This window comes from Coffea arabica, chromosome 4c (assembly GCF_036785885.1).
Source record: "Coffea arabica cultivar ET-39 chromosome 4c, Coffea Arabica ET-39 HiFi, whole genome shotgun sequence".
Lineage (NCBI taxonomy): Eukaryota > Viridiplantae > Streptophyta > Magnoliopsida > Gentianales > Rubiaceae > Coffea > Coffea arabica.
In genome coordinates this window covers 9,790,142-9,808,114 of record NC_092316.1, presented here as the reverse complement: position 1 = coordinate 9,808,114, position 17,973 = coordinate 9,790,142, and the positions used below count along the sequence as shown (strand labels likewise).

At 36.3% G+C, this 17,973-nt stretch overlaps 2 protein-coding genes across 2 annotated transcripts; one reads left to right on the top strand and one right to left on the bottom strand.

Moving 5' to 3' along the window:
• The first annotated feature begins 467 nt into the window (after nt 1–467).
• Nucleotides 468–3,510, top strand: LOC113739515 (rust resistance kinase Lr10-like). Its single transcript, XM_027266739.2, has 3 exons — nt 468–1,448; nt 2,094–2,147; nt 2,220–3,510. Exons 1-3 carry the CDS (start codon nt 653–655, stop codon nt 3,338–3,340), a joined length of 1,971 nt encoding a protein of 656 aa, XP_027122540.1. The 5' UTR covers nt 468–652; the 3' UTR covers nt 3,341–3,510.
• Nucleotides 3,511–13,997: 10,487 nt separating this feature from the next.
• LOC113738399 (BTB/POZ and TAZ domain-containing protein 1-like) lies at nt 13,998–17,616 on the bottom strand. The gene is made up of 5 exons (XM_027265584.2): nt 17,389–17,616; nt 16,878–17,011; nt 16,209–16,512; nt 15,240–15,556; nt 13,998–14,445 (listed from the first exon to the last, which is right to left on the bottom strand). Exons 1-5 carry the CDS (start codon nt 17,533–17,535, stop codon nt 14,268–14,270), a joined length of 1,080 nt encoding a protein of 359 aa, XP_027121385.1. The 5' UTR covers nt 17,536–17,616; the 3' UTR covers nt 13,998–14,267.
• Nucleotides 17,617–17,973: the final 357 nt, after the last annotated feature.

Here is a 17,973-nt window from a genome sequence, read left to right as displayed (position 1 = left end):
TAGATGCGAGTTAAATCTTTCAATAAATGCACGATAGATACTACTTCTACATAGCATGAGCTAAGCTTACACTTCGGGTGTGGTTCTTTTAAAGGCTGGTTCTCATTAGCATCCCTAATTATGTATACTGCAAGATATCTTTGTGACAAATTAGGAGCGTGGGAGATTGTCAGAGACACAAGGTATCGAGGAAGAATATGAAAATAAAGAGCGAGACCACTGTCTTATCTTATGGTAATCATTATTTATGCTTTTTCTTAACACAAAAAAAAAAAGGCAAAAATTAAAGTGGAGACTGATGGATTAGATGTTTAATTAATTTAATAGACAAGATCAGCAGTTTACGCGTAAATCATCAATTGTCAAGCACTAATAATAATCTATTGTCAAGCACTAGTAAATCATCAATTGTCAAGCACTAATAATAATATCTATCGAGGAAGTTCCCGTAGCTTGTGCAAGACGAGTAAGACTAGGGCAGTCAATAATGACCAAATTGTTCCTTACCAGCAATGGAACTGCCTTAGCAGAACTGAACTGTATTAATTTATGCCTGAAATTTTCATAGAGCTCCATAAAACAATTTCCAGAACAAAACTTCGTCCCTCCATCTCTGACTATACTCCACAGTCCATTGGTAGCCCTTCAAGATATGTCAAAGCAGATCTTCTGCATCTCTTTTCTACTCTTGTTTTGCCTCATAGTTCAAAGCAGCAGCTCCAGAGCCCCGAGCAGTATTCATAGTCCTGATTCTTGCATCCCATCTTCCTGTGGGAATCTCCATAATATAGCTGACCCTTTTCGTCTAAAAGGCGATCCCAAGAACTGTGGTGACCCGAGCTACGAACTCGACTGCCAAAACAATCGCACCATTCTAACCTTAAATTCCAAGAAGTTCCATGTCCAGGCCATCACTTACGAAAACTTCACGATTCGAGCAGTTGACCCCGGTGTAGACAACAACGATTCCTGCTCTTTCCCAACTTATTCATCTTTTGATGACCTCGATCTTCCAATTTCTGTATACGACAAACTCTATGATTACAACACCCAAGTAGTATACCTCAACTGCTTAAAACCTGTAAATGCTTGGCGATACATGGAAAATACTTTCTGCAGAAATGGTAGTAGTTCTGCATTTTCCAACTCTTCCAGGGCCCATAGATACATTGCTGTCGGGGAAGATTTCAGAATATCGGATTTGGAGGAGTCTTGTGGGGTTGAGATGTCAACCGAGGTCTCAAAGTTCGGGCCTGTGAAGGATATTACAACTTCTTTGGCGAGTGTTCATGAGTTGTTGGCTTATGGGTTTGAGCTCTCGTGGATCAGGGTGTTATGTCAAGAATGTGAAGCCGATCATCATGGTTTCTGCAGTGTCGAAAATAACACTGTTACTTGTCGCCATTATTGCTATGAAAACGAACCGCTTTCGGAACTTCCATTACGCTGTAAGTACCATTGGAATATTTCCCCTCTTTCTTAATTGGTTTCCTTATGATCTGAGTAGGTTTATAATGCTTTTGACTAAATATGAAAAGGATTGAGCTAATTGCAGGCTTGTCTGTCAAAAATTGAGGTCTAGTTGGCGCTCACCGAGCTCAAGCAACTTGAATACCTAGAAAAGCTTGAGCATTAGTATTTTTGGACTACTACTCGCACTCTACTTCGTCTGAGTCGTTTTTGCAAACTGATCTTGGTTTGGTGAACTCTAGTGATGCTTCAAGGAGGATTGGGTATTGATTAAGTACTCTTAGAGTTGTTTGAGAGTCTAAGGTCCATTTCAGTCTAGATCAATGAGTAGTAATCCACATCTCGATTCAGAACATATGCAACAGCTTAGACATTGGATGCTAAGAGAATTATTGATTAATAATAAGCTGACTGAAAAAGGCATGCCTAATATAGAACATGGTAATAGATTAGTTGAATTCAAATACTGGAATGTGCTCAAAGAGTTACCATATACTGACTAAAATTTATGTTTTGCCTTAACTTTTGCAATTTCAGTGTGAAAGCTAAAGTTCTGCAATTCCTTTGGTAGATCACATGATTAATTAAAGATTCTGACCTCATTATTTCGTTGAGAAATGCAGGTACATTCGAGTATTGGGGTACCATAATTGGACTTTATGCGCTCATTTCTGTAGGTAAAAACTTGATCCCTTGCTATAGCCTATTTCACTCCAACACCAAGTCTTCTCACTATAGTGTCTCTGCAGGACCCCTACTTGGACTAAGATTTGTATGTGGAATTACGTGCTTAACAGTATTAGTGGTGTATAAATGGAGAAGACGACATTTATCAGCCGATGAAACCATTGAAGAGTTCCTTCAAAGTCAAACTAGCCTCATGCCAATTAAGTACAGTTACTGCGAGATCAGGAAAATGACAGGGAACTTCAGAGAGAAGCTGGGTGAAGGCAGCTGTGGATCTGTGTATAAAGGGAAACTTCGCAGTGGGCCTTTTGTTGCAGTGAAGATAATGGAAAACACCACGACTAGTGAGCTAGAATTCGTGAGCAAAGTTGCTACTATGGGAAGGATTCACCAAGTAAATATGGTGCAGCTTGTTGGTTTCTGCACCGAAGGATCAAAAAGAGCTTTAGTATATGAGTTCATGCCCAATGGCTCTCTTGACAAGTACATTTTCCCAAAGGGACAGTCACAATCTGTTTCCTTGAGCTATGAGAAAGTGTTTGAGATTGCTCTTGGGGTGGCTCGTGGGATTCACTATCTACATCGAGGTTGCGACATGAGGATTCTACACTTTGATATCAAACCCCATAACATTCTTCTGGATGAGAACTATAATCCCAAGATATCTGATTTCGGGCTTGCTCAACTATATCCAAATAATGAAAGTTTCGTATCCCTCCCTGCTGCAAGAGGGACAATGGGGTACACGGCTCCAGAGTTGTTCTACAAGAACATTGGAGGAGCCTCATACAAAGCCGATGTTTATAGCTTTGGAATGTTGTTGATGGAAATGGCAAGCAGAAGGGAAAATAGAAATCCAGGTGCCGAGCATGTTAGTCAGATTTACTTCCCTTCTTGGGCTTATGACCAATTACAAGCTGGACAGGACATAGACATGGTATTGGCCAATGCAGAAGAAAGGAAGATGATAACGAAGATGATTCTGGTAGCTTTGTGGTGCATACAGATGAAGCCTGATGATCGACCAGCAATGAACAAAATCGTTGAGATGCTTGAAGGAGATGCTGACCTTGTGCCTATGCCTCCAAAACCTTTCCTGGCTCCACGCGAGATGGCTGAGGAATTTGAGACCAACACAAGTAGTAGAGGATCATCAGCAATATCCATTGAGTCTAGAGATTAAACAAGTTAGCACATTTAGTCAGGTAAAAATCACTTTACACAACTCTGTATATTACTAGTTCTTTCTTTGTACTGGAATTCTGTAAAGTGAAGCTTTAAACTTTTTTTCCCGCCTAATTTCTGTAAGTATCTTTTCTGTTTCTTTGAGTGGAACTGTGTAACTTGAAGCCATCTTTGTCGTTGTTTTGTTTGAACTCTGCAATTAAGTTCAAGCTTGGTAACTGATCAATTAAAGAGCACGAGACTTCCATACCAAAAACAACTTTGCCAGATACCGCATCATCTAGCAATTAGCACTTGTTTTGTGTACAAAGATGCTCTGCAATGGGCAGTTGATCCTCCGTGCATTTTTTTTATCTTCGTCTTGTAGTAATATGGGAAACTATATGAAACACAATAAGGAATCTGCATATTCATTACCGATTTGAAATATGAATTAGTTATTCACTGATTTCTCTATCTTCTCATTCTTACAATTTTAAGGAAAAAAAATTATATTTAACTATTCTCTAGTATCAAATTTTGAAAAACCATAATATCTCATAAAGTCACTATAAAATACACAGATAATGTTACTAATTAGATGTATGTGTTGGTTTTATGTATTTAAGAAGAGTTATTATTTTCAACTTCACACATGAAGGGTCATATATATGTAGAACCAAATACTTAAATTTCTAATTTGGCATATCAAAAATGAAATAATTAATTGAAAGATGAAGGCATTTCAACTTTAATTAATTTTTCTTAACATAATAGACAAAATGTTAACAAGTCTATATGTAATGCTAATGCAGTTAATAGCAAGTTGAACTTTATATATTGATTAATGAAATATACAAATGAAAATACTTAAAGATGAGTAATTGGTTGAGGTTTTCATAAAGCAAAAGCAAGGTAGAGGGGGCAATGAAACTTTATCAAAATCTAGGAGGGGCAAGAGAAAAACTTTAGATGAAAGTTCTCAAAATTTCCCAAGAGCAAAAAGAAAAATCTCAATACTTGGGAACCCAACTGCCCTCATTGGCCCCTATTAGTTCAACCCTTGATCACAAGACAACAGGAGAATATTATCAATCCAAAGAAAATATAAACTAGAAGGGATGAACAATGAAAAACATAATTAAAAATATATAATTATATCACATTAAAAGGGTAAAACAGATTGCATTACAAAAATATGTGGACATATAAAACTTAACCCTTCAATAACAAAAATAACAAATTTTGATATCTCAGTAATGATAAATAAAAATTTCCATCACAAAAAAAATGGTGCTAATAGCATGCATCTTGTTGTGATTGAAGAAGTCAGACTTTAACAAAATATTATTATTCTTGCTTTGCAAGGAAGGTTAGTAGTTCAAGAAAGCAAAGAAGGTTGGTAGTTGTGAACTTTTAGGTCTAAATCATGGAAATTTCCTTGTTGATCATGTCAAATATTTGCCCTAAGTAAAGTAAGGCCTTGCTTGGATTGAAGGTTTTCGTCGGAAAATATTATCATTTTCCGTGATCACATTTCCCTATTACCTTTTTCCCTCACATATATCAAATCGCTACAGTAATTTTTCCATGAAAAATGACGGAAAATGCAATCCAAACACAACCTAAAATAAGTGGGGTGCCTGGTAAACTGCAAATTATGACAAAATATTGGTCATTGTTTCCCACCTTTTATTATTATTATTGCCATTTGTGGAATGAAACAATCCTCTCACTCCTCAAATCAGATTTTTAGTGTTGCTTATTATGACTTGGGCAGAATTGTTACCCCAAAAAAAAAAAGGACATCAGGAATATTTGCAGAACTTTGGGGGATGTCAGTGGTACTATCAGAAACTTCAGGGGGGGTCTATAAAATTATCCCCAAAGTTAAACAGTTTTGGGCTAATGCCATATACATCGGGCGCTTTGCGCAAAGATTTGCATTCTGGAGTCAAGTTTGAGCCGGACCAGCAATTTTGCTGGACTACTTACAATTTACTGTAATAGCAGTTTTGGGCCGCAGGATGAAGTGTCGGGGCTAAAACCCGTTAGCCTGCAGAGCAGCAACCACACGTCAGGGCGATAAATTGATATTTGCCAAAACTCAAAATTTGATGACACAGCAATTCTTGATAATAGAATGAATTTACCTTTCTCAAGTCTTTCTTCTTTTTTTTTTTTCCCAGCAGGAAAAGGGTGAGATCTAAAAAATGGGGACGAAGCAGGGGTACTTGAACCAACAGAGGTATTTGAACCCAAGACTGTGTAATTCTTGAAACTTCAACTTTAATCACTAAATCAAGACCTGCTCGATCAAATCAAATAAAATGCTATAACAATATGATTTGCATCCAATCCTAACCAAACGCATGACAAAACCTGTATTACCTTAGATCCATGTGCAATTAAAAATTGATGATAGAAAGCGCAATATTGTTAGCATGACTATTGTTTCATTTTGAGATTAATCTTACATACACTGTCACTGTCAGTATATCAAAAAAAATAAATCATTCTTTTTGGCTCTTGAGAATTAGTGGTTGGCAAATTATATTCAACAAGCTCAAACCAAAAATCACATTGTACAAATTAAAGCTGCTATTAGTAACTTTTTTATTTAAATTCTTTACGATTGAAGGATTTGCTCAAATTAGCCGCTAAAAGGGATAAAAGATATTAAACTCGAAGTGACGTCTTGGTATGAGGTTTTAGAAATTCTTTGCTTCTACAGAACAAAAACAAAAACAATAACCAAAAAAAAAAAAAATCTTTTGCTGGGGCCGAGTTCTGGCCCCTTTTCCGGGAATCCATGTGTCCTTCTGAGCACTGAAATATGGAAGAAGCATCAGGCTTTGGCCCATCCAATGCACTCAAAGTGTGCTGGACAAAGGAAGAAAAATTCATCATTATTAAGCCACTCAATAAAATGATCACAGGCAGCAGGCTCCCCGTTGCGGAGGTTTGGGGTGTCGTCCCCTTTGACGTATCCCACATCAGAATTGGGAGGGTTTGGGTTGGTAGTTATAAGTCTCCTGTGGAACCTCAAAGGATACCGACTTTTGAAGTTCCCTCGAAGTTTAGATTTGTAAAAATTGACGGAAGCTCTTTGGACTTCGAAAGAAAAAAAAATAAAATAAAATGATCACAGCGTATTGGTTACAAACTTTGCTGTTCAACAGCCAAAAGTATAATGCCAAGTGGGGGTGGAAAAAGGGAGATAATAGCATATCGGTAATTAATATGTCATGCAAACATATGAGTTGCTTCTTGGTAGGAGACCCAAACCTATAGGAAAAATGATTCCAATAAGATCTTAGACTGAGTCTAAAAACACATCCTCGTGTATAACATAACGTGTTGTGCCTTTTTTTTTCCACTTCCTTTTTCCTTTAAAAGGGAATCAACGGTGGGACCCTGAAACTGAGATCCGTCGATTACAAGTGAAGTGTTTTATCAATTAAGTTACGTTTTTTTGTTAATCAATCGAATTACATTCGTTAAGGTGATATTTGGAATTTGTGTGAAAATAACACGTTAATTTAATGGATTAATCTTGTGTAAAAATAACACGTTAAAATATACGCTGTCAGCGTTGGATGAATGATAACTATATAAAATTCAACTTTCACACACTTGTCATGAATCAAACGGTGCTAGTATATACACTGTCAGGATATATAAGATTTACTCTAATTAAATTTATAAAACCTACAACAATAAGTCGAAAATGTACACGCATAAATTTTGAAAGTGTTTTAACAACTTTGTATTCATCCATTTAGATTTAGAACAATGATCGCCACAGACATTGTGATTTATTTTGAACAACATTCTAACTTGGTTTTTTTTTTTTTTTAAATTGAAATCCCCAAAGGATCTATGTGGCTACAAATCATATATCTTTCTCTTCTAGGTACTTGAATACTGCTGTTTCTGGTAAACAAAAACAAGGCGCAAGAATCTACCTAAGAATTGGATGGGACACCTCAAAGAATTGCCCTCATGCTATGCCAAAGCTGGAAATATTTCTGCAACTTGCCGCTGCCACCTCTAAAGCTGTTCGTTTTTCAATTGATTGCGTTTAACTTTGGCCGGTTGATGGTTGCACGATTTCAAGAAATGCGGCACCCGTGCTGCTCTTTAATGAAACCAGAAGAATCTTGACAGCACAACACCACAATGGAAATTTTGGTTAATTTCCATCTTATTCCTCATTCAACCAACCAATGGGAAATGCAAGCAATGGAACACCACAGTGGCAATTCCCTTTTTTTAACTTGTTTGGAAAGCCATTCTCTACCAAAAAATTTTGCATAAACACATTTCTCAATTACCTTTTTACTTCACACGTATCAAATTGTTACAGTACATATTTTACAAAAAATTTCAGAAAATTACAATCCAAACAGGACAAATAAATAAATGAAAAGGAAGGATGAGAAGAAGAAAAATGCAAGGGAAGTTCAGGGTTTAGTTTTCATACTTTATTGAGTATGAGATACCCCTTGAATTCTTACAAAATGCTATGCCTTATGTTCTCGACTAATCCTTATACAGTATCTCATACTTCAATCTAGACAGAATCAGCCCAAAAGAGGGCCTAAAGAAAAATGTTTTCAGTCTCACATTTTCCCCTGGTCATGATGCAATGTATCCCCTTGCCGCACCACTCTTGATGTCCTAGGTAGTTTCAAGAAACATATGCTTTTGGAAGAAAAAAACAATAATAAAGTAGATCCAAGTAGGACCATAAGAAGATTCCTGACGAGGAAGTGCTTTAATGATTTTGGGCCAAATATGGTCATTAATCTTTTCGAATTTGGCCTCTCAATGATGTTTTTGCAACTTTGGAATCATGATCACAAGAGCATTCACCTATTTCTGTGGTAATGAATTATGGTATCCTTTTCAATGTTTTAGAAATTAATTGTCTATTTGTCTCCCATTAACCTCTCACTTGAGGATAAAGAAGATAAGACAAGATTTGTGCCCTTCATACTTTGTAAATAGTATTAAGCTAAGCTGGATTGTGAGAATCAGATCAAGCTAAACTCATTTGATTTTGACAATATTTGAGCCCTTTTGACAAAGCTAAATTATGAGAATGAAAGCAAGCTCTCCACCGTTTAAGTCTTTAGTCATAATGGCCATTTCTTGGATGTTTACAAGCTGTGCTTTTAAATTCAAGTATCGGATTCTAAATTTCTTTTCCCACAATTCGAAGTTAGTCTAACTGAAACAAAGGGAGGGAAAAAAAAAGTAAATATCAAGTTATAGCATCATGACTTGTTAGGACATATAAATATGTGTGTGGTTTGTCATTACAACCTCAATTTTTTTTTTATCTCAAGTCAAATTGAGAGAGGATACTGTTATAGGTCTTATAGTTGGTTTAATATTAATTCAATTGAATGCTATATCCTTTGACAAAATCTTGGGTCATTTCTCATTTGGAACACAAAATTTGGTTCACATTTCTTGTTATTCTCTAATCAACTTTCTTAGTAGATCTCTGTACTACACTATTTTAGGTTCACAATAATTGACATTTTTTTTAAAAAATTTTTTTCTAGTAGTGATTTAAGAAACAGGGAGAAGAAGGACGGATTTGAACCTAAAATCTTTAAATTTTAGGGTTTCAACTTTGATCACTAAATTAAAGCCTCTTCGACAATTGACAATTCATTTTTGAATTGTTTTTGATTATATTCCACAATGAATTCTAGGGATAGAATTCAAAAATGTTGTTCTTTCTTTCAATTTCTTTTTCTTTTCTTTTCGGATTTCTTTTTTTTTCCTTTGACTGCTCATTTTCAAGTTCGAGTTAGTGATGATAAAACTTCAAACCATTGTCATTTGCTTGACTTTAATGCTATTCCTCAATCATGTAATGCCCACAAATTTTCTGTCTCACTCTCTATTCCACTTCGCGCCCTACTTTTAATTATGTTGCTATTTTTCCTTCATAAACATTATATGTTAATTTCTTTTTATTTTCCTACTATCCAATAACTACTAAGGCATTATGGAAAATCCATTCAACTTTTTCCTACATTTTGCAATCCTTGTATAAATTGTGGTCTTACTCTTAAATACATTATAGAAAATCAAGACCACAAAATTATTTGTTTTTTTTCCCTCAATTTCAACTCTTACCGTTTCCTCATCTTCTGCTTCAATCTCTATCTTTAAGAAAAAAAGACATCTCTATCTTTGTCAATATTAAACTATTAATCTTCTCTTTCCTTTTCTCCTTTGGTCCAGCAAATAAAGGAATTGACGCAAATAAACTGACTTATCCGTTCAATTTCTCGTGAGCTATACGTTCCGTTTGGTAGGGGTGAGCATCGAATTCGAATTCGGTAATTCGGTAGCTTGAAATCGGTAATTTTCGGTAAATGGTTCTGGAAATATTCGACCTAATTCGCATTCGAATTAGAGACTACCGAATTCGAATTCAACCCGAATTCAATTCGGTAAACAAAAAAAATACCGAATTACCGAATTTCAAGGGGCAATTTGGATCTGGGTTTGGAAATGCAGAGGAGTTCAAAGTTGGACCAGCGCTTGTCTCTCACCAAGGCTTGGTCGAGGCAGCAATCGCCGTTGAGGACCTCGACGACGGTGTAATTAACGCGGTTTTCGAGGCCGAGGAGGAGGTCGAGGTTGCGGAGGCCGACGTCGGCGTCAATGGCCACAACAGAGAAGCCGAGGCGGGCTAGTGAAAGGCCAACATTGGCGGTAGTGGTGGTCTTGCCGACTCCTCCTTTACCAGAGGTGATGACGACGACTCGTGGGGTGTCGCCGGCGAGCTGGGGCTTGCGGTTATATTGGAGGATGGATTGGATTTTTGGGAGGGAGTGGGGTGGCTTTAGTGGCGGGGGAGGGGGATTTAGGGTTTTAGGGTAGAGGTTGGGAAAATAATGAAATGGGTTGGGAGGGGTCAGAGTGGAGTAGAATAGAGTGTTGGAGTTTGTTAGCGGCGGCTGTAGAGATACCATTTTGGTTTTGATGGTTGCTTCTGAGAGAGAGAGAGAGAGAGAGAGTTTTAAGGGCCAGAAATGAATAGAGGCAGAAGAAAAGAAGAAGAACATGTTACATAGTGGGAAACTGCGCAAAGGCCAGAAGGGCTGCGATCGGAAACAGAAATTCGAATTCGAATTCGGTAAATCCGAATTCAAAAACCCCAAAATCAAATTCGACCCTAATTCGATTCTTACTAATTCGATACCACCGATTTACCGGCCGAATTACCGAATTCGAATTACCAAATTAAAATCGATTTCGGTCGGTAATTCGGTAATTACCGTAATTGCTCACCCCTACCGTTTGGTGTTGGAAGTCGAAGTTTACCTAGGCAAAGTTCTATATGAGAAAAACAAAATCATATATTTATTTTCAAGAAGACAATAATATATTTTCTACTTCTTAAGATTGCGATGTAAACTGTTTAATTAATGCAGCTTGCACGCAAACATCAAATGGCCAATTTCAAATTGCAATTAATATTATTTTGGATAAGATAGTCAAGATGGATTAATTTATTATTAAAAAGTAAGTGCCTAATATTTGATTAGATTAATTAAATAAGACTACGTCACTATTCGAATATTAAAATGGAATTTTTACACATTAAACCACGTTTTGAGTGCCTTAGTGGTAAGATTGGTGATGTTGGCCAGTGCAAGTTGTCAAAAATTTTATAGTTCAACATTATTATTAAAAAACTTAACAAGCGTTAAGTATAAATGGCACTGTTAATTACAGTTGGTAGAGGTATTAAGTGGATAAGAGAAACGAACAGGGAGATGTGACTTGTGAGCTAACCCTCAAAAGTAAAAACTTTAACAAGAATTAATATATTACTAAAAGTACAATCAGCCAAACCTTTATTTATCCTAATAATATGTCTTAATTAATACAGGTCTCTAGTAAAAGGTTCGCTATCAAGATGGAATCAGTCCTTCAAGCAAATACTTTCTTCCATAATTTCATTTAGTTATGTTATTGTCTTACGTGCGTTTGATAAAACTGAAATTTGAGGTATGAATCTATTAAATTATTGAATTGTTAAGTACTAAATTTGATATATTTGAGTGTATGTCACATTCAGTGATAAATGAATAATTTATCACTTAATTTTGTAGACAAGTTTTACCTAAAAAATTCAGTGCCACTTAATTAATTCAGATGTTCTATTTTTTATTATCAAATCGCATATGAACATAATAAGATATGAATCAATTAAGTTTAAGTCCTGAATTGGATTACCTTAATTGAGATAGCTTTTTACCCCTTTTTGGGGGGGGGGGGTTAAATGGTGCAATTAATTAAAATGTACTTTGTTTGGTTTTAATTTTTCCAAACTTCAAAAAATTCATCTAAAAAAAAAACCTTGCCAATTATGGGCCCCAATAATTGCTTTTTTTTTTTTTTTTAAATACAACATTTTACAAATGGTCCTATACTTGGGGTTGGGAGGAGGGTAATAGGGCTGGACTCAACTAAACTAAACCACCTCCCAAAATGTTCCAAGAAATCCTGAACAGCAAATGCATGCGGGTGGCCAGCTGAGCTAGATAATTGCTTTGATCTAAGTAGTGAAGTATCACATGCAGCAGCCAGATGGATGCATAACACGAGGGAAATGTTTAGACACAAAAGCATGAATCCTGATCATCTACCAGCAGTATTCCAATTAAATTGATACGCTATCTCTAGCATTGACAATAAAGGGGGCAGTTTTGAAGATTTATTGTCACAATGAATGCAAAAGTGGGGCAAAGCCAATTAATGATGTGACTTGGATTTGAAGTAGCACCAACCGTTTTTTTGGCTTAAAAATACCTCAGCTTGAGCTGAGTTTTCCAAGTAATTAATTGAATTAAAAGCAGAAATGCCATTTGGACAGTGCTTTCGTATATTTGAGCAAAATTACCATTTATTTCTAAGTAAATCAAAAACTTTAAAAAACTCGAGTGTAAAATGTCTTTGTATCTTAATTACAAATTTATACATAATTCATTTCCAAAATAATTTGTAAAGGAAGTCGAGCTCGAGTTAAAAAATGTTTTATGAGGTCTTATGATCTGGAGTTATAAATGTCCTTAATAAGCCGAACTCGAAATATATTTCAATCAAGTTATCTGCTAAAACTCAGGTTTGTTTGGCAAACAAGTTTTTATCCAAATTTATTTGCTACATATTTTTTAACAATTTTAACTACAGTAATCTCAAAAAAAATTTCAAAAATTTTAAACTATAGATTTCAAAATGTCCAAAAATATACACACTTTAAAAATTTTTTCTACAACTTCTATAGTAAGTTATAGTAAAATTTTAGATAAACATCCGAAAAACTCGTTCACCAACCGAGTTGTCAAAAATACCTCTATCTTTCTCTTTCCTTTTTCCTTTTTGTTTTCCTTGAAGGATCCAAAAAAAAAATCAAAAAGAAAAACACTAGTTGATGTGACTCAAGCCTACTCTGTGGTGGAAATGGTCCAGCACGTAGTACAATTCGGGCTGTATTATCAACATTTCATATTGCTACATGTGAAAATGAAGTTTGCAGATGAGTCGGAAATCTTGAAGAGGATATGTTCTACACGATTGATGCAATTGGACAAAAACCGAACATTTTGAACAAAAATGATTGATATAAGAAACGAAAATGTTAATTGCACTTTTCTTTTTGTTAATCACACTCTCATTATTTATTTTATCACGTAGTCTGATAAATAAAAATTATATGATAAAAATGATAATCAAATTGCGATTAACATTTTTCTTTTAGAAATAGCCTCTTTTAAAAATATCATTTCTCTTAAAGAAACAATATATATAGTGAGAAAACTAGGAATTTGCCATCTAAGTGTACCTTTTGTATGGACGAAAGTAATCTATAGTAAGACTTTTGTATGGAAATTTTCATTAAAACTATCAAACCCTTCCTCCTTTTCCATTTTTCCTGACACGAATATTAATTATACGCTATGACCAGTTCTGATAAGTAGGCCTTGACGGTGATCAGAATAAAGGACTGATCAGGAGCGAGCAATCTGTCGTGTTTCATTTCGCACCCACTCGATCTGTCAGTTGCATTAGGAATTCCTCACGACTACTCACAAAATGGCGACAAAAGCAATGACCCCTGATGGAGAAAAATTATACATAGAAAATGGCGGAGCCATGAGTAGGCTCTAGTGTCCCAGACGGCTGTTTATTTGGACACAAATGTCTAAAACTCTCAAGCCTCCTGTACTCCCAGACGAACAAGTTAACCAAAAAGACGTGAATTAAGGGTTGTGCTGAAATTGTCTAAATTTATTTGGTCATAACCAGTTCGAGAACCCTCTCACATAGAAAGTTAGATACCCTTCACCAAGTCAGGTCTATTTGGATTGTAAGTTATTTGGGATATTTTTACTATAGCACTTTTTGTGATGTGATGTATGTGAGATGAAAAGATATTGGGAAGATAAAAAGATGTATTAAAAATTGTAAAGATGATGTAAGCAAATAAAATTGGGGAAATATGAAGCAATCCAAACAAACCCATCGTTAGCAATCATCTTATTTAGACCTTAACTGATTCATATGTACTGATTATCGTAACCGCATATTTCTGCCCAAATCAGTTGTTCGAAATAGAGACGGAGAAAAGGCCGAGGTTAAAAGAAAAGGGTGGATTCCATTTGAAACAAGGCAAAGCCAGAACAGAATGGCACTCGCAACCACATAGACAGCAGCTTTCATACAGGAGAGATATTTGACCCCATGATTAAAGATCATCCCATCTACTTACACTTTTCGCTGCCAAACAAAGAAAAGGGTGTTGAGCGGGTAAATTTACAAAATTGCCATCACTTGCAATATTTGCCGTCTGGACTGGACCAAATCTAAACACTCTTGTCCTTCTTTTGAATATTCAACATTTTATCTCATAGCGTAAAGCTTCTCATTCCAGGATGGCTTAGGTTCAGCCTTGGTTCCTCTTCTCTCTTCCTCTTCGGCAGGGACAAGGAAGATAATGCTTTCGCAGAAATTACCTTTCTCACCAGTAATTTCCATCTCGCATCTTCACCTTTCTTCTCTTGCTGTGCCTTCAATTTGAATTGCCTGTAATACAATGAAGTTTTGCTACTTGGTTAAACATCAAACTGAAATAGATAGATACTCAGAAACAGTGACTATATGATGCATATACTAATTGAAATTAGCTCAGTATGCATGTGGGCCACGTCTTTTTGCCTGGTAAACAAATGATGGACAACAATAATGTTTCTAGATGCACATAAACTGGTCAAGTTATAAAGCGCCATCAAGCAGCAACCAACACGCGATTACCGAAAGTTCTAAGAGAACAACGCAGGAGAAAAATCAATGTCCAATTTACTGCCGGACTTAAAAGACATATTAATAACATTTCAGAGGAAATTTTTAGATGAAAGTGACAAGAAATTATGGAATTATTCATTAAACATCTAATTTCCATCAAGCTAATTAGCAACACGGTTAAACGAAATGTCAAAACGAAGTCGGTGAATATCTAGATGTCAGCTTATTCAATCTTCCAAGGAAGCGTACAAGTCGCTGGCTCAATCACGTTTCTTTCTACTCAATCCTATTATCTATTTCACGAAGATAAATGCCATATCTATTAGAATCCACCCTTAGCTGACAGTTGAATTCATGAAATCAAATACCTAAAACAAAACAGGGACGAGAGCGGATCCCACAAACAGCTAGCAATTGCTTTGTCAGTTTTTCAAACCAAATTCGATCCAACTTTAGCACAGCAAACATGTTGGGATAGCTAAAGGAGACAGAACACTTAATATGGGACCCGCTTTATAGATAAATGAACACGAACCATATAGTGGGAGACAGTCAATTATGAAGACTTCTATTACCTGCACAGAGGAACCCTGCATACATCAGGTTGTTCACAAATTGAGGAGTGTAACCTCAGGAGTTGCCACATTCTTTTGCATCGTAGACATCCTCCATTCACCCTTCTCTTACACGTCGCAAAATGTTTAATCAGAAGCTGTAAACCTTGACACGTTGAAAACTTGCTACATGGCCCCTTGTTTTTCCCAGGCTCCTTGTCATAAGGTCCAACACTAGTGCACCCTTCTGTACATATATGCTCTAAACACTCCATTGCTTCACAAAGCTGTAAATACAAGCTCTGCTCCTGTCTATGCCTTCTAGTCCTCTTTTTCCTCTGTTACAAGAAGTTTCAATACTCACAATTATTACTATCACTACTCAGGAAATGATATTCATAGAAATAAAAAACACGCCTCCCTTTTGTCCGTTGTCCAATAAAACTACCCTTGCATGTAATTTGACCAAGTCATTAAGATTCATAAGAGTTGGATAGCAAAGTCAACTTTTCTGTGTGTACAGTAACTTTCTCTCCTTATCGGCTCAACCACTTCCACTACCTTACAGAATTGATCCCTTTTCTGGTGCGTTCATTGTTCTAATAACTATGATAAACATAAGATTCCACCATGCTGAAAATGTTACAAAAATCATCTAACATGAATTTCTTATCCTTTACGCAAGGGCCTTATTGGCCACAAGATAGTTGAGAAAGGTCTTTTGCTCTTTATGTTGACAATATTCCATTTTCTCATCAATATCCCCTTCAACACAAAAAAGGACATCTTTTTAATGCCGTAGGTATCCTTTATGACCTACTCTATATTCCTAACACATCATTTTCGCATAATTTATTCAGCAGAATATACTTTTTTACCAACAAGGATGTCATTAAAAAAAAACACTGGATATACTCGCTACAGATTACTATATGATTCTAACAAGATACTATCCAACAGCAATTACTAGGTTATAGGTAGAGCACATACCAATTCGGCTTCGTCAATAAACTGTAAAATGTCAAGCTCAAGCCAAGGATCATGGTTTTGAAGAAACTTCCATCCTTCAGTCTGTTCAACAGACTTGAAGTTATTCGACAGCATTTTCATACACTTGAGGTAAAGATCAGGCGCATCGCACAACCTTGCCAACTGAAGCACATCCACCACATTCTCTACAGTCAACCGTTCCACCAACCCTTTGTTACACCTCTGCTTCAGCTGTGGCACCAAATACACATGAGATAAAGCCAATAGATGTATCCCATACTTCTCCATCTGCTCCTCACTACACCTGAAGCATCCCGGGGGCAAAATCATCATTTCACAATCCATGATTCCAAAATCAAGGAATATTTGTTCTCCTTTTTTCTTCATCCTAAGTTACTGCTAGAAATTAGGCGACGTCAAACTGCTGTAAACGTGCCGCTTGGCCTCCAGTGCAGACTTGGACGGCTTAACTTTTTGCCAAAGATATTTAATTTCTGTATTTCTGGTGAAAATTGTTTTAACCAGTAATGGTTGGGAAAGGTTTAGTTATCGTTTTCTTTTTCTTTCTTTTTTTTTTTTTTTTGCATTCCATAATAAATTAGCGAAAGAAATGAATACTAGTAATATAAAATTATAGAAAATTTATTGGCGTGTGGTTTGGGGACTTACTTGGAGGAGTATAGATACTGGACGAACACAGAAACGGCGTCGTCCGGGACACCGAGAATAGAAATGGTTTTATCGGAGCTCCGGTGCTTCCTTGGCCGATCTATTATGCTCTCCAGAACCGGCGAAGCAGATGCCTGAGGTTTTCGTACTTGGATTAATAATCTAAATAACATTACCAGGCAAAATGCAGCAGCAAAAATAGTAAATCCTATTATAACACGAATAAACGAAACTTAAAAAATTGCACCAGAACCAATAAATCTCTGATTAAATGCAAAATCAGCAAAAAAAAAATTAAGGCAATAATAATGAAAGCATTTATGCTTTCCAAATCCGGAAATTTAAATTAATGCGATAAAATCACACATCGTAATCCAAAATTTGTAGCTACTTGCATATAAGATTAATCAGTTTTTCAACGAATATAAGAATTCGCATAATTTAACAGAAGAAAGATTTGAATCTATGCGTTAATGAATCATTTCAACCTCTAAGATGTGCTAAAACTTACAAGAACGGCGGAATTCGCCGGTATGCGTACTCCACCGGAGGTGATAATATGAACGTCGGCGGTTACCTCTGTAGCTGCATGCATTTCTCCTGTGGTGGTGCCGCCGTTAACTTTCACCGCTAGATTTTCCTTCATTATCAGAATCATGTATATATATAATTTTTGGTTGCCTAAATATTTGGTGTGTTTAAGAGAGTTTTACAGGATTTAGGAATGCTGTTTGACGGTGGAAATGGTGAGATCAATTCGTGGAGTGGGGGTATTTATAGGCGCGGTTGAGTACCCATCGGCAACCAAAACGAGCACGAGCCCAAATTTGACTCTCACTCCACGCGCTATTTTACACACGTGTTTACACTTTCCCTTTGTAAAAGTTTAAAACCATATATAGTGGACCCAGCTGAACAATAATTTTTTTTTTTCCAATTGGGGACTCAATCATATCCACATAACCACTAGTCTTTGGCTCAGTGGCCACCACCTCTTTGGTGGGGTGCGAGGCAAGGTTCGAAAAACCACTGAGCCAAGGTTGGAAAAATTTTGCCTCCCACCGAAAATGTCACATTTCAGTGGCTTGTTTCTAAA

What these genes read in the sequence shown, in the direction of transcription:
- LOC113739515 (XM_027266739.2), top strand. Translation starts at nt 653, where the DNA reads ATGTCAAAGCAGATCTTCTGCATCTCTTTTCTACTCTTGTTTTGCCTC. An exon ending in TTCGGAACTTCCATTACGCT is followed by an intron (nt 1,449 to 2,093) that starts GTAAGTACCATT and finishes TGAGAAATGCAG; the next exon opens with GTACATTCGAGTATTGGGGT. An exon ending in TTATGCGCTCATTTCTGTAG is followed by an intron (nt 2,148 to 2,219) that starts GTAAAAACTTGA and finishes GTGTCTCTGCAG; the next exon opens with GACCCCTACTTGGACTAAGA.
- LOC113738399 (XM_027265584.2), bottom strand. Translation starts at nt 17,535, where the DNA reads ATGATTCTGATAATGAAGGAAAATCTAGCGGTGAAAGTTAACGGCGGC. An exon ending in TTATTGACGAAGCCGAATTG is followed by an intron (nt 15,557 to 16,208) that starts GTATGTGCTCTA and finishes TTCTTGTAACAG; the next exon opens with AGGAAAAAGAGGACTAGAAG. An exon ending in TGCAGGGTTCCTCTGTGCAG is followed by an intron (nt 14,446 to 15,239) that starts GTAATAGAAGTC and finishes ATTGTATTACAG; the next exon opens with GCAATTCAAATTGAAGGCAC.